Below are 19,548 nucleotides of genomic sequence, written 5' to 3'. Positions count from 1 at the left end.
AAAGTACACAATATAGCACAAACATACTGGTAGAAAACTAAAATTAAAGGAGACCGCTGTGGAAATGGAATTCTGAAGGAGGGCATCAGTTAATTCATTGTATGAATTCACGAAAGTCAGTTGAAGGCAAATACCAACTCTTTAGCAACTTTTTGAAAATTTCAGTTAGTACCTACCAAGAGGTCCTGATCAAGTAAATAAGGTGAAACTGGCAGGAGAGTTGATACTGACAGGAGAAAGGAGAACTTATTTCAGTCTATTAGTTCTGGTCATCTGAAATCCAGAATAGAAACATAGAAACCGTACAGCACAATACAGGCCCTTCGGCCCACAAAGCTGTGCTGAACATGTCCCAACCTTAGAAATTACCAGGCTTACCGTAGCCCTCTATTTTTCTAAGCTCCATGTACCTATCCAAAAGTCTCTTAAAAGACCCTATTGTATCTTCCTCCACCACCGTTGCCGGCAACCCATTCCATGCACTCACCACTCTCTGAGTAAAAAACTTACCCCGACATCTCCTCTGTACCTATTCCCCAGCAGCTTAAACCTGTGGAAACCATTTAAGCCCTGGGAAAAAGCCTCTAACTATCCACACTATCAATGCTTCTCATCATTTTATACACCTCTATCACATCACCTCTTCCGTCGCTCCAAGGAGAAAAGGCCGAGTTCACTCAACCTATTCTCATAAGGCATGCTCCCCAATCCAGGCAACATCCTTGTAAATCTCCTCTGCATCCTTTCTATGGCTTCCACATCATTCCTGTAGTGAGGCGACCAGAACTGAGCATAATACTCCAAGTGGAGTCTGATCAGGGTCCTACATAGCTGCAACATTACCTCTCGGTTCCTGAATTCAATTCCACGATTGATGAAGGCCAATACACCATAGGCCTTCTTAACCACAGTGTACACCTGCACAGCTGCTTTGAGCGTCCTACGGACTCGGACCCCATGATCCCTCTGATCCTCCACACTGCCAAGAGTCTTACCATTAATACTATATTCTGCTATCATATCTGAGCTATCAAAATGAACCACTTCACACCTGCCTGGGTAGAACTCCATTTGCCACTTCTCACCCTAATTTCACATTCTATCAATGTCCCGCCATAACCCCTGACAGCCCTCCACACTATCCACAACACCTCCAACCTTTGTGTCATCAGCAGACTTTCTAACCCATCCCTCCACTGCCTCATCCAGGTCATTTATAAAAATCACAAAGAGAAAGGGTCCCAAAACAAATCTCTGAGGCACTCCACTGGTGACCGACCTCTATACAGAATATGACCCGTCTACAACCACTCTTTGCCTTCTGTGGGCAAGCCAGTTCTGGATCCACAAAGCAATGTCCTCTTGGATCCCATGTCTCCTTACTTTCTCAATAAGCCTTGCATGGTGTACCTTATCAAATGCCTTGCTGAAATCCATATACACTACATCTACTGCTTTTCCTTCATCAATGTGTTTAGTCACATCCTCAAAAAATTCAATCAGGTTCATAAGGCACGACCTGCTCTTGACAAAGCCATGCTGACTATTCCTAATCATATTATACCTCTCCAAATGTTCATAAATCCTGCCTCTCAGGATCTTCTCCATCAATGTACCAATCACTGAGGTAAGGCTCACAGGTCTATAATTTCCTGGACTACGTCTACTCTCTTTCTTGAATAAAGGAACAACATCCGCAACCCTCCAATCCTCCGGAACTTCTCCCATCCCCATTGATGATGCAGAGGCTCAGCAATCTCCTCCCTTGCCTCCCACAGTAGCCTGGGGTACATCTCATCCGGTCCCAGCGACTTATCCAACTTGATGCTTTCCAAAAGCTCCAGCACATCCTCTTTCTTAATATCTACATTAGGGGTTGCCAACCCGTTGATCGCGATCGACCGGTCAATCTTTCAGACTTTCCCAGTAGATCCCGAAGAAAAATCAAAAATAAATACACAAATACTGTTGTAATGTGAGCATTATAAAAGTAAGTAATACTAATTAGGATAATGGTAATATAGCAATATTTTCACCAAAAAGCTGTTTGTAAAGAGAGATTGTTTCCGGGTTGCAGGGGTTTAGTTCCGTTCTTTCTGCCCAGTGCGCATATGTGTAGTTCCCCCGCCATGCACCGCATTTTCAGCATAGCCTGCGCTGCATCAAAGTGACCAATCAGATTAAGGATAAGAGTACTGACTGTCGCAAACATCAATATACGGCAGTGTCCCCAATCTCCGGGTCGCGAAGCAGGCAGTGGTGCAGTGGTAGTCGGGATGCAGACAGCACAATTTTAAGAAAAAAAGCCGAAATAAACAAGCTAATTAATTATGTGCTGCCCGGCACATAAATGTCGGCTCTTATCAGAGGCGACGCAATCGGCAATCGCTCGTGATGTCCTGATAGCATGGCGGAGGCTCCACGAAATAAGGCGAAAACATACAAATTCCATCCAGAATGGAAAGAGGAATTTCTATTTACCTTGGTGAAAGACAAGTGTGTATGCATGTTGTGCCACCAAACACAAGCATTGAATAAAAGAGGGAATCTGGAGCAGCACTGCAACACCAAACACCAGGAATTTAAAGACACCTACCCCCCAAAGAGCGCAATTCGTGCCTGGAAAGTTGAGCTGAAATCGGGGTTGAAGGCCCAGCAATCGTTTTTCACAAAACACGCTGCTCAAAATAAGGCTGCTATTGAAGCATCATTTCGTGTAAGTCACCTTTTGGCTGAACACAAGATGGTCATTACCGCAGAGACTGTTTTTAATGACTTTAAAAACAAAAATGGCATCACAACCGCAATACATAATACACCGCTTGGCCCTGCAACAGTGACAAGGGGGGTAGAGTCACCGTCAGATGACGTGAATATTTTTCACTACAGTTCGATGAATTCCTGGATGTAATACAAACAGCTCAGCTTGTTGTATTTGTCAGAATGGCTTTCCAGGATTTTACAACAAAGGAGGACTTCCTCACTCTTTTGCAATTAAAGGAGAGAACGAGAGGTGAGGATATTTACAATGAGTTTAAAAATATATCCGTGAAAATGACATCCCCATTCATAAACTGGTGGCAATTACTACTGCTGGGGCCGAGCAATGCACGATGGTTTTATAGCACTAAAAGTCAGTGCCTAGTTCGGGTCAACATCTATGTGAAATTGTATTTTCACTGATGAAAATTATTAAATCTAAGTACAGGACCTGACTTACTGACAGACACCTCTCTAGGGTTGCCAACTTTCTCACTCACAAATAACGGACAAAAGTAGCAGTCAAATTCCGGGATATTTGTGTTTATCCCGAGAAAGACTACCATGACCATGAAACCTTGCACGGGCACCTGTGTGCGCATGCGCGCACGTGCCAATTTCTTCTCTTCACCCCACCAATCAGTTTTGGGTTAATTTTCATTATTTCAACTTTATATAGGCTGTGTATTTATCATATCATTCCTGCTTTTACTATATATTAGTGTTATTTTAGGTTTTATGTGTTATTTGGTATGATTTGGTAGGTTTTTTTTGGGTCTGGGAATGCTCAAAATTTTTTATAAATTAATGGTAATTGTTTCTTCGGCATAAAGCATTTGGGCACGAAAGGTTTCATAGGAACGTTCTACCTTAGCAGGGGAAATACAGGACAGCTGGCAACCCTACACCTCACAGACTGTCTCAGACTGGCTGTCTGTAGCTATGAGCCAAATTTCAGGGAACTAGCAGAAAGTATTCAGCCCCAGTCATCACACTGAGTGCAACCGTCAATTTGTATTCATTTATTTTTCGTGTTGAAATAAAACTAAATAATGAAACTTAGAATTAAAGGTGTGAAGTATTGTAATATTCTTAAAGAAAGACAGCTATGGCCTGTTTGATATGCTAGTTACAGTGTTTTCTTGTTTGAATTAATTTGAAAGTTTGACAAAAGTATTTTGTGTAATTCAAATACAATTCACCCAAATAAAAGGCCTCAAATTGGAAGTACAATCTGAGCTGTTTTTTTCTCTAAACAATTTAGTAGGTAGATCTTGCCTTTCACTGAGGTCGAGGTAGGGGATCTTGGGCTTAAAAAGGTTGGTGACCACTAATCTACATGCTCAAGCTTTTCAGTCTGCTGCAAGTCATCACTACAATCACCAAGATCCTTTTCCATCGTGAATACTGAAGTAAAGTATTAATTAAGTACCTCTGCTATTTCCTCCAGTTCCATACATACTTTCCCACTGTCACACTTGATAGGTCCTATCCTTTCATATCCTATCCTCTTGCTCTTCACATACTTGTAGAATGCCTTGGGGTTTTCTGTAATCCTGCCCGCCAAGGCCTTCCCATGGCCCCTTCTGACTCTCCTAATTTCCATCTTAAACTCCTTCCTATGAGCCTTATAATCCTCTAGTTCTCTAACATTACCTAGCTCTCTGAACCTTTTGTAAGCTTTTCTTTTCTTCTTGACTAGGTTTATTACAGCCTTTGTACACCACAGTTCCTGTACCCAACCATAATTTTCCCTGTCTCATTGGAACTTACCTATGCAGAACTCCACACAAATATCCCCTGAACATTTGCCACATTTCTTCCGTACTTTTTCCTGAGAACATTTGTTCCCAATTTAAGCTTCCAATTTCCTGCCTGATAGCCTCATAATTCCCCTTAAAAAAAAACACTTTTTTTTAACTGATCTGTTCTTATCTCTCTCCAATGCTATGATAAATGAGATAGAATTATGATCACTATCTCCAAAATGCTCTCCCACTGAGAGATCTGACACCTGACCAGGTTGATTTCCCAATACCAAATCAAGTACAGTCTCTCCTCTTGTAGGCTTATCTACATATTGTGTCCAGAAGCCTTCCTGAACACACCTAACAAACTCCACCCCATCTGAACCCCTTGCTCTTGGGAGATGCCAATCAATATTTGGGAAATTAAAATCTCCCATCACGACAACTCTGTTATTATTACACATTTCTAGGATCTGTTTCCCTATCTGCTCCTCGATATCCCTGTTACTATTGGGCGGCCAATAAAAAACACCCAGTAAACTAACACTCACAACATGCTGGAGGAACTCAGCAGGTCAGGCAGCATCTGTGGAAAAGATCGGTCGACGTTTTGGGCCGGAACCCTTCGTCAGGACTGTAGAGGGAAGGGGCAGAGGCCCTGTAACCAAGGTGGGGGGAGGGTGGGAAGGAGAAGGCTGGTAGGTTCCAGGTGAAAAACCAGTAAGGGGAAAGATAAAAGGGTGGGGGAAGGGAGGCAGGGAGGTGATAGGCAGGAAAGGTGAAAAAGGATTAGGGGAAAACACAATGGGTAGTAGAAGGAGGCGGAACCATGAGGGAGGTGATAGGCAGCTGGGGGAGGGGGCAGAGTGAAATAGGGATAAGAGAAGGGAGGGGGAGGGAATTAACAGAAGTTGGAGAATTCTATGCTCATACCAAGGGGCTGGAGACCACCTAGACGGTATATGAGGTGTTGGTCCTCCAACCTGAGTTTACCCTCATCATGGCAGTACAGGAGGCCATGTATGGACATAGCTGAATGGGAGTGAGAAGCAGAGTTGAAGTGGGTGGATACTGGGAGATCCTGTCTGTTTTGGCGGACGGAGCGGAGGTGCTCGACGAAGAGGTCCCCCAATCTGCGTCGGGTCTCACCAATGCAGAGGAGGCCGCACCGGGAGCACCGGATGCAATAGATGACCCCAACAGACTCACAAGTGAAGTGTTGCCTCACTTGGAAGGACTGTTTAGGGCACTGAATGGTGGCAAGAGAGGAGGTGTAGGGACAAGTGTAGCACTTGCGCTTACAGGGATAAGTGCCAGGTGGGAGATCCATGGAGAAGGACATGTGGACCAGGGAGTCGCGAAGGGACTGATCCCTGCAGAAAGCAGAGGGGGTGGAGAGGGAAAGATGTGCTTAGTGGTGGGGTCCTGTTGAAGGTGGCGGAAGTTGCAGAGGATAACATGCTGGATCCAGAGGCTGGTGGGGTGATAGGTGAGGACAAGGGGAACTCTGTCCCTGTTGTGGTGGCAGGAGGATGGGGTGAGTGCCGGAGTGCGGGAAATGGAGGAGATGCGGGTGAGGGCATCATTGATGACGGTAGAAGGGAAACCACGATCCTTAAAGAAAGAGGACATTTGAGATGTCCTGGAACGGAAAACCTCATCCTCGGAGCAGATGTGGCGGAGACGGAGGAACTGGGAATAGGGAATGGCATTTTTGCATGTGGCAGGGTGGGAAGAGGTATAGTTGAGGTAGTTATGAGAGTTATGAGATAGTTATTGACCCCTTCCTGCTCCTCACCTCCACCCACAGAGACTCCATAGACAATCCCTCCATGGCGTCCACCTTTTCTGCAGCTGTGACACTATCTCTGTTCAACAGTGCCACACCCCCACCTCTTTTGCCTCCCTCCCGGTCCTTTCTGAAACATCTAAAACCCGGCACTTGAAGTAACCATTCCTGTCCCTGAACCACCCAAGTCTCTGTAATGGCCACCACATCATATCTCCAAGTACTGATCTACGCTCTAAGCTCATCCGCTTTGTTCACAACACTCCTTGCATTAAAATAGACGCATCTCAAACCTTCAGTCTGAGCGCGCCCCTTCTCTATCACCTGCCTATTCTCCCCCTCGCACTGTCTACAAGCTTTATCTATTTGTGAGCCAACCGCCTCTTCTCCAGTCTCTTCAGTTCAGTTCCCACCCCCAACAATTCTAGTTTAAACTCTCCCCAGTAGCCTTAGCAAACCTCCCCGCCAGGATATTGGTCCCCTGGGATTCAAGTGCAACCCGTCCTTTTTGTACAGGTCACACCTGCACAAAAGAGGTCCCAATGATCCAGAAATCTGAATCCCTGCCCCCTGCTCCAATCCCTCAGCCACACATTTATCCTCTATCTCATTCTATTCTTATTCTCACTGTCACGTGGCACAGGCAGTAATCCCGAGATTACTACCTTTGCGGTCCTGCTTCTCAACTTCCTTCCTAACTTCCTGTACGCTATTTTTCAGGACCCCTTCCCTTTTCCTACCTATGTCATTGGTACCAATATGTACCACGACCTCTGGCTGTTCTCCCTCCCACTGCAGGATATTTTGGATGCGCTCTGAACGCCATCCGAGTTTCTTTCCTGTGTCCACAGAATCACCTGTCTGACGCCCTAACTATAGAGTCCCCTATCACTATTGCCTTCCTCTTCCTTTCCCTACCCTTCTGAGCCACAGGGGCCAGACTCTGTGCCAGAGGCACAGTCACAGTCACTTCCCCCAGGTAGGCTGCCCCCCCCCAAAAGTACTCAAACAGGAGTACTTATTGTCAACAGAGGTCATCTTTGTGAAAGAAGAAAGATTAAAAGAAAATATCTGACACTGATTAGCATCATTTGGAAGAGGATGGTGATGGGTTGTTATTGGCAGCTAATCTTACTGAAGCTGTAAACAGAGCCAAGAGGCACAGTCAAAATAAGGTCACTTATGATGATAGAATAACAGAGGGACACATGGAGGGAAGGGTCAAATTGATCTTAGAGTGGGTTATAAGGTCGAAACAACATTGTGGACTGAAGGGTTTGCATTCTGTGGTAGTGTTCTACGTTCAGCTACGTTCTAGTGTACATTAGTTTCACCATTATTTTAACAGAAAATTATAAAACGTATTAGGGGGAATGCCATACTAGATCTAGTATTAGGTAACAAACCAGGTCAGGTCACAGATCTTTCAGTGGGTGAGCATCTGGGGGACAGTGACCACCACTCCCTGGCCTTTAGCATTATCATGGAAAAGGACAGAATCAGAAAGGACAGGAAAATTTTTAATTGGGAAAGGGCAAATTATGAGGCTATAAGGCTAGAACTTGCAGGTGTGAATTGGGATGATTTTTGCAGGGAAATGTACTATGGGCATGTGGTCGATGTTTAGAGATCTCTTGCAGGATGTTAGGGATAAATTTGTCCCGGTGAGGAAGATAAAGAATGGTAGGGTGAAGGAACCATGGGTGACAAGTGAGGTGGAAAATCTAGTCAGGTGGAAGAAGGCAGCATACATGAGGTTTAGGAAGCAAGGATCAGATGGGTCTATTGAGGAATATAGGGGAGTGAAAAAGGAGCTTAAGTAGGGGCTGAGAAGAGCAAGATGGGGGCATGAGAAGGCCTTGGCAAGTAGGGTAAAGGAAAACCCCAAGGCATTCTTCAATTATGTGGAGAACAAAAGGATGACAGGAGTGAAGGTAGGACCGATTAGAGATAAAGGTGGGAAGATGTGCCTGGAGGCTGTGGAAGTGAGCAAGGTCCTCAAATGAATAGTTCTCTTCGGTATTCACCAATGAGAAGGAACTTGATGACGGTGAGGACAATATGAGCGAGGTTGATGTTCTGGAGCATGTTGACATTAAGGGAGAGGTGTTGGAGTTATTAAAATACATTACAACGGATAAGTCCCCGGGGCCTGACAGAATATTCCCCAGGCTGCTCCACGAGGCAAGGGAAGAGATTGCTGAGCCTCTGGCTGGGATCTTTATGTCCTCGTTGTCTACGTGAATGGTACCGGATGATTGGAGGGAGGCAAATGTTGTCCCTTTGTTCGAAAAAGGTAGTAGTAATAGTCCGGGTAATTATAGACCAGTGAGCTTTATATCTGTGGCGGGAAAGCTGTTGGAAAAGATTCTTAGAGATAGGTTCTATGGGCATTTAGAGAATCATGGTCTGATCAGGGACAGTCAGCATGGCTTTGTGAAGGGCAGATCGTGTCTAACTAGCCTGATAGAGTTCTTTGAGACGGTGACCAGGCATATAGATGAGGGTAGTACAGTGGATGTGACCTATATGGATTTTAGTAAGGCATTTGACAAGGTTCCACAAGGTAGGCTTATTCAGAAAGTCAGAAAGCATGGGAGGTTTGGCCAGGTGGATTCAGAATTGGCTTGCCTGCAGAAAGCAGAGGGTCGTGGTGGAGGGAGTACATTCGGATTGGAGGGTTGTGACTGGTGGTGTCCCACAAGGATCGGTTCTGGGACCTCTACTTTTCGTGATTTTTATTAACCACCTGGATGTGAGGGTAGAAGGGTGGGTTGGCAAGTTTGCACACGACACAAAGGTTGGTGGTGTTGTAGATAGTGTAGGGGATTGACGAAGATTGCAGAGAGACATTGATAGGTTGCAGAAGTGGTAGGTGGAGTTCAGCCCGGAGAAGTGCGAAGTGGTACACTTTGGAAGGACAAACTCCAAGGCAGAGTACAAAGAAAATGGCAGGATACTTGGTAATGCGGAGGAGGAGAGGGATCTGGGGGTACATGTCCACAGATCCCTGAAAGTTGCCACACAGATAGATAGGGTAGTTAAGAAAGCTAATGGGGTGTTAGCTTTCATAAATTGAGGGATAGAGTTTAAGAGTCGCAAGGTAATAATGCAGCTCTATAAAACTCTGGTTAGGCCACACTTGGAGTACTGTGTCCAGTTCTGGTCACCTCACTATAGGAAGGATGTGGAAGCATTGGAAAGGGTACAGAGGAGATTTACCAGGATGCTGCCTGGTTTAGAGTGTGTGCATTATGATCAGAGATTAAGTAGCTTAGGCTTTACTCTATGGAGAGAAGGAGGATGAGAGGAGACATGATAGAGGTATACAAGATATTAAGAGGAATAGATAGAGTGGATAGTCAATGCCTCTTCCCCAGGGCACCACTGCTCAACAAGAAGACATGGCTTTAAGGTAAGGGGTGGGAAGTTCAAGGGGGATATTAGAGAGGTTTTTTTTATTTAGAGAGTGGTTGGTGCATGGAATACACTGCCTGAGTCAGTGGTGGAGGCAGATACACTAGTGAAATTTAAGAGACTACTAGACAGGTATATGGAGGAATTTAAGGTGGGGGGTTATATGGGAGGCAGGGTTTGAGGGTCAGCACAACAATGTGGGCTGAAGGGCCTGTACTGTGCTGTACTATTCTATATTCCACGTATTACTTTGATAATAAAATGTACTTTGAATGTTAAAGAATCACCTCCCAGTAATAATTTGTTTCAACTTCCCATTTTTATTTTAACATTATACGTCCTTTGTTTTTGACACTATTTCCAAGATCTTCCCATTGTCTCTTCTATTTTGTGTGTTTCTGCTTTCCCTGATTTTTCTTAACATCTGCAATCCACTCTCTTTACCAAAACTGAAAGTGGTTGACCAACAGAAATCAAAGAACTCTTAAATGAATAACTGAGAATTAAATGAAGAACTTCAACCTCCTGCAATATGTTTATTTGTTATTTCCCATTAATACATCTACTTTCATGCCACTCAGTATATTTCAAAATTGAAGCAAGCAGCCAAATCCTGATTTTGCTCAGCAAACCATAAAACAGGGCATCGTGGATATCAGCTTCTAACACATAGTTGACATACTTGTCATGTAAAAATTAGTGTCAGACAAGAGATTCACCATTTTGAGAGAATATTATAGTATATTATTCTATTAAAATACAAGATTTATGAGTTGCCTGAAAAGCAAAGAAACATTTTTTTTAAATCAGAAAGTGCTGTTCTTGTCTCAAGCTATTGTTTACTTGCTGAGTATTTCCCAAATTTTCTGTTTTTATTTCAGGGTACCAGAAACCACAGTATTTTTGCTTTTGTATTTATAAATTGAAATGTCATTCAAACTCCATTTGAAATAACCTTAACATTACTTTGGCTCTGAAAAAGGTTCAGTCAGCAATTTCCACCTCATACCATGTGAAGCAGCGATCCTGTATTTTGATTTCTTCTTCTTTTTTTGAAGAATGTACATCTGCCAGGTTTTCCATGCCTGATTATAAATGTAGTACCTGTCATTGACAGAAAAGAAACAGATTACAGAAAGGTGAGAGACTGTCAATCACAAGTGTTCTACATTGGGGGACAAGGGGTAGGAATCCAGTAGCACTCACATCCACTGTGATGAAGTGCTTTGAGGTTGGTGATATAACATATCAACTCCTGCCTGAGGAATGACTTGGATCTGCTCCAATTTGCCTACCATCACAACAGGTCAACGGCAGATACCATTTCAATGACTACAGCTTGGCATTCAATACTATCATCCCCTTAAAACTAATCAACAAGCTCCAAGACCTAGACCTAATACCTCCTTGTGCAACTGGATCCTCGATTTCATAACTTGCCGACCCCAGTCAGTTCAGAATGGTAGCAACATCTCCTCCACAACCTCCATCAGCACAAGTACACCTCAAGGCTGTGGGCTTAGCCCTCTTTTCTTGCTTTATACTTATAATTATGAGTCAAAGAGTAACTCCAATGCCATATTTAAGTTTGCTGACAACACCACTGTTGTAGGCCAAATCAAAGGTGGTGACAAATCATCATGTAGCACTGAAAATCTGGTTGAGTGGTGCCACAACAATAATCTCTCACTCAATGTCAGCAAGACCAAGTGACTTCAAGAGAAGGAAACCAGAGGCCCATGAGCCAGACCTCGTTGAGAGATCAGAGGTGGAGTGGGTCAGTACCTTTAAATTCCTTGATGTTACCATTTCAGAGGATCTGGCTTGGGTCCTGCACCTAGGTGCCATTATGAAGAAAGCATGGCAGCACCTGTACTTTTTTTTTTAAGTTTGCGAAGATTCAGCACGTCACCTAAAACTTTGACAAACTTCTATAGATATGTGGTCAGAATACATTGAATGGTTGCTGCATGGCCTGTACGAAAACAACTTCAAATAGAAAAGCCTACAAAAAGTAGTGGATACACCCCAGTCCATTACGGTGAAGTCCTCCCAACTATTGAGCACATCTACATGGAACGTTGTTGCAGGAAACCAGTATCCATCATCAGAGACCCCACAATCCAATCCATGCTCTCTTCTCGCTGCTGCCTCAGAGAGGTGGTACAGGAGCCTCAGGACCCACACCACCAGGTTCAGGAGCAGTTATTACCCTTCAACCATCAGGCTTTTGAGCTAGAGGGGATAACTTCACTCACCTCAAGAGCAAACTATTCCCACAACCTACGGACTCACTTTCATGCCCTCTTCATCTCATGTTCTCGATGATTATTTCTTATTTATTTTTGATTATTCCATTGCTTGTGTGTTTTTTGGGTTTTAATTGTATTTACTGAGAATACCCACAAGAAAATGAATCTCAAGGGTTTACATGGTGACATATATGTGTTTAGTTTGATAGTAAATTTACTTGGAACTTTGGTTTTCGAATTGGCAGGCTAACTTGGTCCTTAGACCTTGGCCCAAAAGGCAGTCAAATATATAACAGTTTTCCCGTCATCATTGCTCCTCTTTTAAATTCTTTGGAAATTGCCAGGGAACACATTCAATCCTACATCCCTGTTAAACCAGGAGAGGGCTGCTCTGGTGATCTCAATAATAGACAAAGAGCTTAAGATAGGACAACTGACCAACAGTCAGGCAAATGCTACTGGAAAGTGCTGTTGGCCAGAAAGAATGACAATCTACCAATCAGTGAATTCTAATGAATCAAGGACAGTGGAAGCAGACAGACTAATTGCCTTTGTTCTTGCTGCAAGCTTGGGGATGGAGGCTGCCATTTTGATCAATGTTTTAAAGAAGACAATACTTCAGGTAATCTGCTGGACTGGAGATCATTTCCCAAATAAGAAGTTATTTGTGAGATGTTGTTTGGTTGGCTATAACACGCAAGTTTGTGAATGTTGGGATTGATGCCTGTCTGAAGTGATTCGAGCTCATTGCTGATTGAGAACAAAGAGCCATAAATTATCGACTGTCATTTGATGGGAAGAGGGCAATAAATTGATGCTGGCTTGGTGCAGAGCCAATAACAAGGTGTTAAAGGAAAGCACATAACTTGTGGCCAATGACACTGGAATACAATATTTGAATTGATAAGGAATCGATATAAAAGTGGATGCTTTATGTGCGGTAACTTTGAAGAATAACCATCGCAGATACAAGCGTAAGTAACCCTGCATGAAACACATGATGAGTGAATCGGAACAATGAGGAACACCTGGCCAGCGTAAACTCCTTTGCCCAGGTAATACCTTTGCTATCCTTTGACTATTCAGGAGAGTCAGGGATACTTAGCAAGTGTGCACACAAGGTATTTAGTGTATGAATTCACATACTTCTTAGTTTAAACAGTAAAGGGCTCGTCAGTAAATACAGATCTCTCTGTGCCTCACTAATCATCTTTATAAGTAGGTTTTTTTTAAACAACAGTGCAACAGAGCTTTTACAGGTATATTAAGAGCAAAAGGATAGTAAGGGATAAAATTGGTCCTCTTGAAGATCAGAGTGGTCGGCTATGTGCGGAACCAAAGGAAATGGAGGAGATCTTAAATAGGTTTTTTGCGTCTGTATTTACTAAGGAAACTGGCATGAAGTCTATGGAATTAAGGGAAACAAGTAGTGAGATCATAGAAACGGTACAGATCGAAAAGGAGGTGGTCTTTCCTGTCTTGAGGAAAATTAAAGTGGATAAATCCCCGGGACCTAACAGGGTGTTCCCTCGGACCTTGAAGGAGACCAGTGTTGAAATTGCAGGGGCCCTGGCAGAAATATTTAAAATGTCACTGTCTACAGGTGAGGTGCCGGAGGATTGGAGAGTGGCTCATGTTGTTCTGTTGTTTAAAAAAGAATCGAAAAGTAATCCCGGAAATTATAGGCCAGTAAGTTTAACGTCAGTAGTAGGTAAGTTATTGGAGGGAGTACTAAGAGACAGAATCTACAAGCATTTGGATAGACAGGGACTTATTAGGGAGAGTCAACATGGCTTTGTGCGTGGTAGGTCATGTTTGACCAACCTATTGGAGTTTTACGAGGAGGTTACCAGGAAAGTGGATAAAGGGAAGGCAGTGGATATTGTCTACATGGACTTCAGTAAGGCCTTTGACAAGGTCCCGCATGAGAGGTTAGTTAGGAAACTTCAGTTGCTAGGTATACATGGAGAGGTGGTAAATTGGATTAGACATTGGCTCAATGGAAGAAGCCAAAGAGTAGTAGCAGAGAATTGCTTCTCCGAGTGGAGGCCTGTGACTAGTGGTGTGCCACAGGGATCAGTGCTGGGTCCATTGTTATTTGTCATCTGTATCAATGATCTGGATGATAATGCAGTAAATTGGATCAGCAAATTTGCTGATGATACAAAGATTGGAGGTATAGTAGACAGTGAGGAAGGTTTTCAGAGCCTGCAGAGGGACTTGGACCAGCTGGAAAAATGGGCTGAAGAATGGCAGATGGAGTTTAATACAGACAAGTGTGAGGTATTGCACGTTGGAAGGACAAACCAAGGTAGAACATACAGGGTTAATGGTAAGGCACTGAGGAGTGCAGTAGAACAGAGGGATCCGGGAATACAAATACAAAATTCCCTAAAAGTGGCGTCACAGGTGGATAGGGTTGTAAAGAGAGCTTTTGGTACATTGGCCTTTATTAATCAGAGTATTGAGTATAAGAGCTGGAATGTTATGATGAGGTTGTATAAGGCATTGGTGAGGCCGAATCTGGAGTATGGTGTTCAGTTTTGGTCACCAAATTACAGGTGTGACAACAGACCAAGTTATCAGAAGATTGATGCCGATAAGAGAGATAAGAGAGAGACAAATGGGGGAAACATTCAAAATGCTAATGAGAGAGAGAGACGAGAGAGATTAACGAAAAGAGACACAGTTCCGAGTAATGTCAGACCGGTTGCTTTGAACCTGAACTGTTTGAAGTTTGATGGACTGGCGATACCCCAGCAGGGGAATAAAAGGAACGGGTTCGCTAAGGCAAGCACACACCACGACACCACGAGATAACGAGACCCTGGAAGTGCGTTGTGCCCCCCCCCCCACAAGTTGGTGGAAATTTTGGCGGTCTGGTCGCAGGACCGACCATAGACGCACAGGGTGGAAAGGTACGATCGGCGGGAACCTGGTGTGTGTGTCCGCCTTTGCTTGGGTGCTGGGTTCACCGCAGAAGAACGATCGTATCCGGAACGGAGGGGTCACAGTCGGTGACCTCAGAAGACATTACAAAGGGCTCACCCAATAGCTAACTGCGAGGAATATCAAAGCTCTGTATGAATCCGATTTGAATATCATCATTCACGCTCTCTCTCTCTCTCCCCCCGACAGCACAACAGCGATTACTGCGAACTATACTAAACTGAACTGAACTCTGCATCACTTGAGACTGAACATTTTACCCCTGGACTGCGATAGAGCTTGATTGATTCCTATTATCCTAGTCCTGTGTACATGTGTGTTTTACCATTGCTAACCTGTTGCATTTATATCCTTACTATTAGAGTACTGTGTTACTTATTTCTTTAATAAAACTTTCTTAGTTCCAGTAATCCAGACTCCAACTAAGTGGTTCATTTCTGCTGGTTTGGCAACCCAGTTACGGGGTACGTAACATAAGTGGGGTTCTCGTCCGGGATTTTGAACGCTAAATTTGGGACGGGGTAAATTGATTGGGTTAAAATTCCCGAAAGAAAGAAACGGCAAACAGCAGAAATGGAGATTGAGGAATTTCTAAAGGTGCCGACCTTGGAGGCATTAGAGGATGCCAGGAAAGCAGAATTGGCAGCTGTGGCCAAATGGCTGAATCTTTTTAAGGGAAAGTCGATAATGAGGAGAGAGGAGATGCACACAGCTATGATAGAGCATTATGTGTCTAAAGGTGTGTTTCTCCAAGGGGAGTTGGAGATGATATCTATTGGAAAACCTGGTGGAGACACAGTACAGGTGCAGATTGAAAAATTGAGACTCGAGCACGAGTTCCAGGTAAGGCAGCTAGAACACGAAGAGAAACAGTTAGAACGGCAAGAGAGAGAGAAACAGTTAGAATGGCAAGAGAGAGAGAGGCAGTTGGAGCGAGAAGAGAGGCAGTTGGAGAAACAGAGGGAAAGGGAATTTGAGCTGGAGAGGTTAAGGATGACGGCAGCGCAGGGGCCCATGCCGAACCAAGGTGGAGTGTACAGGGCAACCCAGGAGGTTAGGCTGGTTCCCCCATTTGATGAGACCGATGTTGATCGGTACTTCCTCTATTTTGAAAAAGTTGCTGCAAGTCAGGACTGGCTGAGGATAAGTGGGCTGTCTTGCTTCAGAGTGTACTTAAAGGAAAAGCCCAACAAGCTTACTCGGTTTTGTCCGCAGAAGATGCCCAGAGGTATGAGGTGGTGAAAGAGGCCATACTCAGGATTTATGAGTTGGTCCCAGAGGCATACCGGCAGAGGTTCCGGAATGCGAGGAAGCAGTGAGTATTTAGAGTTTGCCCATGAGCTGCAGACATATTGTGAGCGTTGGTGCGCCTCGAAAGAGGTCAATGGGGATTATGACAGACTGCTACAGCTAATCCTGAGTGAGCAGTTTAAAGGTTATGTCCCTGAAGATAAGAGACCCTACCTAGATGAGAAAGAGGCAGACACTTTAGCCGCAACTGCTAAGTTAGCGGATGAGTACACGTTGACACATAAAACGAAGTTTGCCCTGAGTAAAGGCTACCAGAAGGGTAGTCAGGACGGCAGGGAGAGTCCACCAGAAAAGTCAGAAAGTAAGCTGGGGACTAGTGAGAAGGATAAGGTATACCGGGAGCAGTTTGGTAGGAAGTCTCCTGGGGTTGTATGCTATAATTGTGGGAAAGTCAGACACTTTGCGTCCAAGTGATTTGCCCCAAAGAAGGAGATGGGGAAAGGAAAAACGGCGGTTCCAAATGGCTGTATTGAGCTGGTAAACAAACCACTAGGAAATAAGAGGTCTGATAAAGCTCAGGAAGGGCGCGAGAGGTTTATCTCGGCCGGATTGGTGTCGGTGAAGGAGGAGTTAAACCCAGTTCCAGTACGGATCTGGAGAGACACTGGAGCTTGTCAGTCATTGATATTAAAGAGTGCGTTAGACTTTAGTTCAAAGACCCAGACTGGGGAGGTCAGGGTCATCAAAGGCATTGGAAAAGGGACTGAAGCAGTACCTTTGCACCAGATACACCTAAAAAGCGACGTGGTCTCTGGACCGGTCACGATCGGGGTGAGGCCCAAACTACCGATGAAAGACATGGAGGTCTTACTCGGTAATGATCTCACCAGCGGAGAGGTGTACCCAGCAGTAAGACTGACAAGTCAGCCTGCCAGGATTGAGGCCCCGCCCATGGACTCACAGGTTTATCCCGTTTGCGCAGTGACTCGGGGCATGTCTAGAAAGGCTGCCGAAGTAAATATAGCTTTGGTTGAGACGTTTTTACCAGCCTTGTATCAGAAGGGGTTAGAAAGTGAGGAGCAATGTAGTGAAATGGAAATTAAAGTAGATTTATCATTAGCAAGGAAGGAATTTGTACAGACGCAGGAGCAAGACGAGGAGCTGCGGGTTTCGGCAGAGACAGCTCTCTCCGAAGCAGAACTAAAAAGGGAGCCAGTGGGCTATTGTGTGGAGGAGGGAGTGCTAAGGAAGAAATGGAGACCAAGTACCGTGCCCGCAGATGTGGAATGGAGGGTGGTGCCAAAAATTTATGGGGACGAGATTCTTAACCTGGCCCACAAGATACCCCTCGGTGGACATTTTGGGGGGGAAGAAAACAGTCGGTAGAATCATGAAAGAGTTCTACTGGCCACACAGGAGGAAGGATGTTATTGACTATTGTAGACGTGAGTTAACACAGTTACAGGCTTTTGATATGCTAACAGCTTGCCACGATAGGCGAACAAACCTAGTCGGTGTTATCACGAAAATTAATGAGGCTAGTGTGCCACCTGATAAGGGGAAAACCCATTTTGAAAAGATATGTATGGTGCCGACCAGATGGGAGAAGTCTATTGTTTTGGCCAGCTTTGCTGATAAGGTCTCTCCCTTAATCCCCAAACAAAGCAACCCGCTAAGAGAGCTAATTAAATGGAACACACACGTATGTCCGAATGTCCCAAGGCGATGCAAAGAGCCGGGACGTGGTGTTGTCGTCACATGAGGTCAGCCTAGTGAGCAACACCCCTATAGGATGATTAATTCAGTGACAAAAGGGCTAAAGAACACAGAAGCGTATATTGGCGATGTAGTGGTCTGGAGTGACACGTGGGAAGAGCACAGTGTGGCACTGTTTAAACGGCTGTTTGAAGCCAGCCTGACAGTGAACCTCGCAAAAAGTGAATTCGGCCACGCGAAGGTCACTTATATGGGATTTGTGGTAGGACAGGGGCAGCTGGCTTCGATGCAAGCTAAGGTGCGGGCTATCTCTGAAGTCCCCACCCCGACAGACAAGAGAGCCCTGAGAACGTTCTTGGAGATGGTGGAGTACTATCGGAAGTTTTGCAAAAAAAAATTTGCGGATATTACCCACCCTCTTACTAAGCTCTTGCAACAGAATACGAGTGTGGGACGACCCTTGTTATCTGTGTACGGGACGAAAACCACTGAGAAGTTACACTGATCACAACTCATTAGTGGCTTTGGCCACTATGAAGTTTGCTAAGTTGGAGCCTGGTCTTAGAGGATTATTAAAATAACACATATAAAAGGAACGGCAAATGTGACTGCTGACTGTCTGTCAAGATGTTGACAACTTAAAGTTCTCTGTATTAGCCAAATAGCTGATGACCATGTATATTTGTGTGTATCTAATAATGTATTCATGCCTATAATTTTTACCCCGGTAAAAATCCTTTGAAGGGTAGAGGTGTGACAACAGACCAAGTTATCAGAAGATTGATGCCAATAAGAGAGATAAGAGAGAGACAAATGGGGGAAACATTCAAAATGCTAATAAGAGAGAGACGAGATAGATTAACGAAGAGACACAGTTCCGAGTATTGTCAGACCGGTTGCTTTGAACCTGAAATGTTTGAAGTTTGATGGACAGGCGATACCCCAGCAGGGGGATAAAAGGAACAGGTTCGCTAAGGCAAGCACACACCACGACACCACGAGATAACGAGACTCTAGAAGTACGTTGTGCCCCCCCCCCCCCACAAGTTGGTGGAAATTTTGGAGGTCTGGTCGCAGGACCGATCATAGACGCACAGGGTGGAAAGGTACGATCGGCAGGAACCTGGTGTGTGTGTCCGCCCTTGCCTGGGTGCCGGGTTCACCGCAGAAGAACGATCGTATCTGGAACGGAGGGGTCACAGTCGGTGACCTCAGAAGACATTACAAAGGGCTCGCCCGAAAGCTAACTGCGAGGAATATCAAAGGTCTGTTTGAATCCGATTTGAATATCATCATTCATTCTCATTCTCATTTTTTCTCTCTCTCTCTCTCCCTCCCCCCCCTCAACGGCACAACAGCGATTACTGCGAACTATACTAAACTGAACTGAACTCTGCATCACTTGAGACTGAACATTTTACCCCTAGACTGCGATAGAGCTTGATTGATTCCTATTATCCTAGTTCTGTGTACATGTGTGTTTTACCATTGCTAACCTGTTGCATTTATATCCTTACTATTAGAGTATGTGTTACTTATTCCTTTAATAAAACTTTCTTAGTTCCAGTAATCCAGACTCCAACTAAGTGGTCCATTTCTGCTGGTTTGGCAACCCAGTTACGGGGTACGTAACACAGGAAAGATATAAATAAGGTTGAAAGAGTGC

At 44.4% G+C, this 19,548-nt stretch overlaps 1 protein-coding gene across 3 annotated transcripts in view; it reads right to left on the bottom strand.

The window, feature by feature from the left end:
* sfi1 (SFI1 centrin binding protein) overlaps positions 1–19,548 on the bottom strand; it is a 246,468-nt gene that overhangs the window by 191,946 nt on the left and 34,974 nt on the right. For all 3 annotated transcript variants that reach the window (XM_072243230.1, XM_072243231.1, XM_072243232.1), the window contains exon 6: positions 10,724–10,818. In XM_072243230.1, the coding sequence (XP_072099331.1) occupies positions 10,724–10,818 (95 nt within the window). The remainder of the gene's footprint in view (positions 1–10,723; positions 10,819–19,548) is intronic.

Source organism: Mobula birostris, chromosome 25 (genome assembly GCF_030028105.1).
Source record: "Mobula birostris isolate sMobBir1 chromosome 25, sMobBir1.hap1, whole genome shotgun sequence".
Classification (NCBI taxonomy): domain Eukaryota; kingdom Metazoa; phylum Chordata; class Chondrichthyes; order Myliobatiformes; family Myliobatidae; genus Mobula; species Mobula birostris.
Note: the sequence above shows the minus strand (reverse complement) of the source record. Positions and strands in the feature narration are given on the sequence as shown.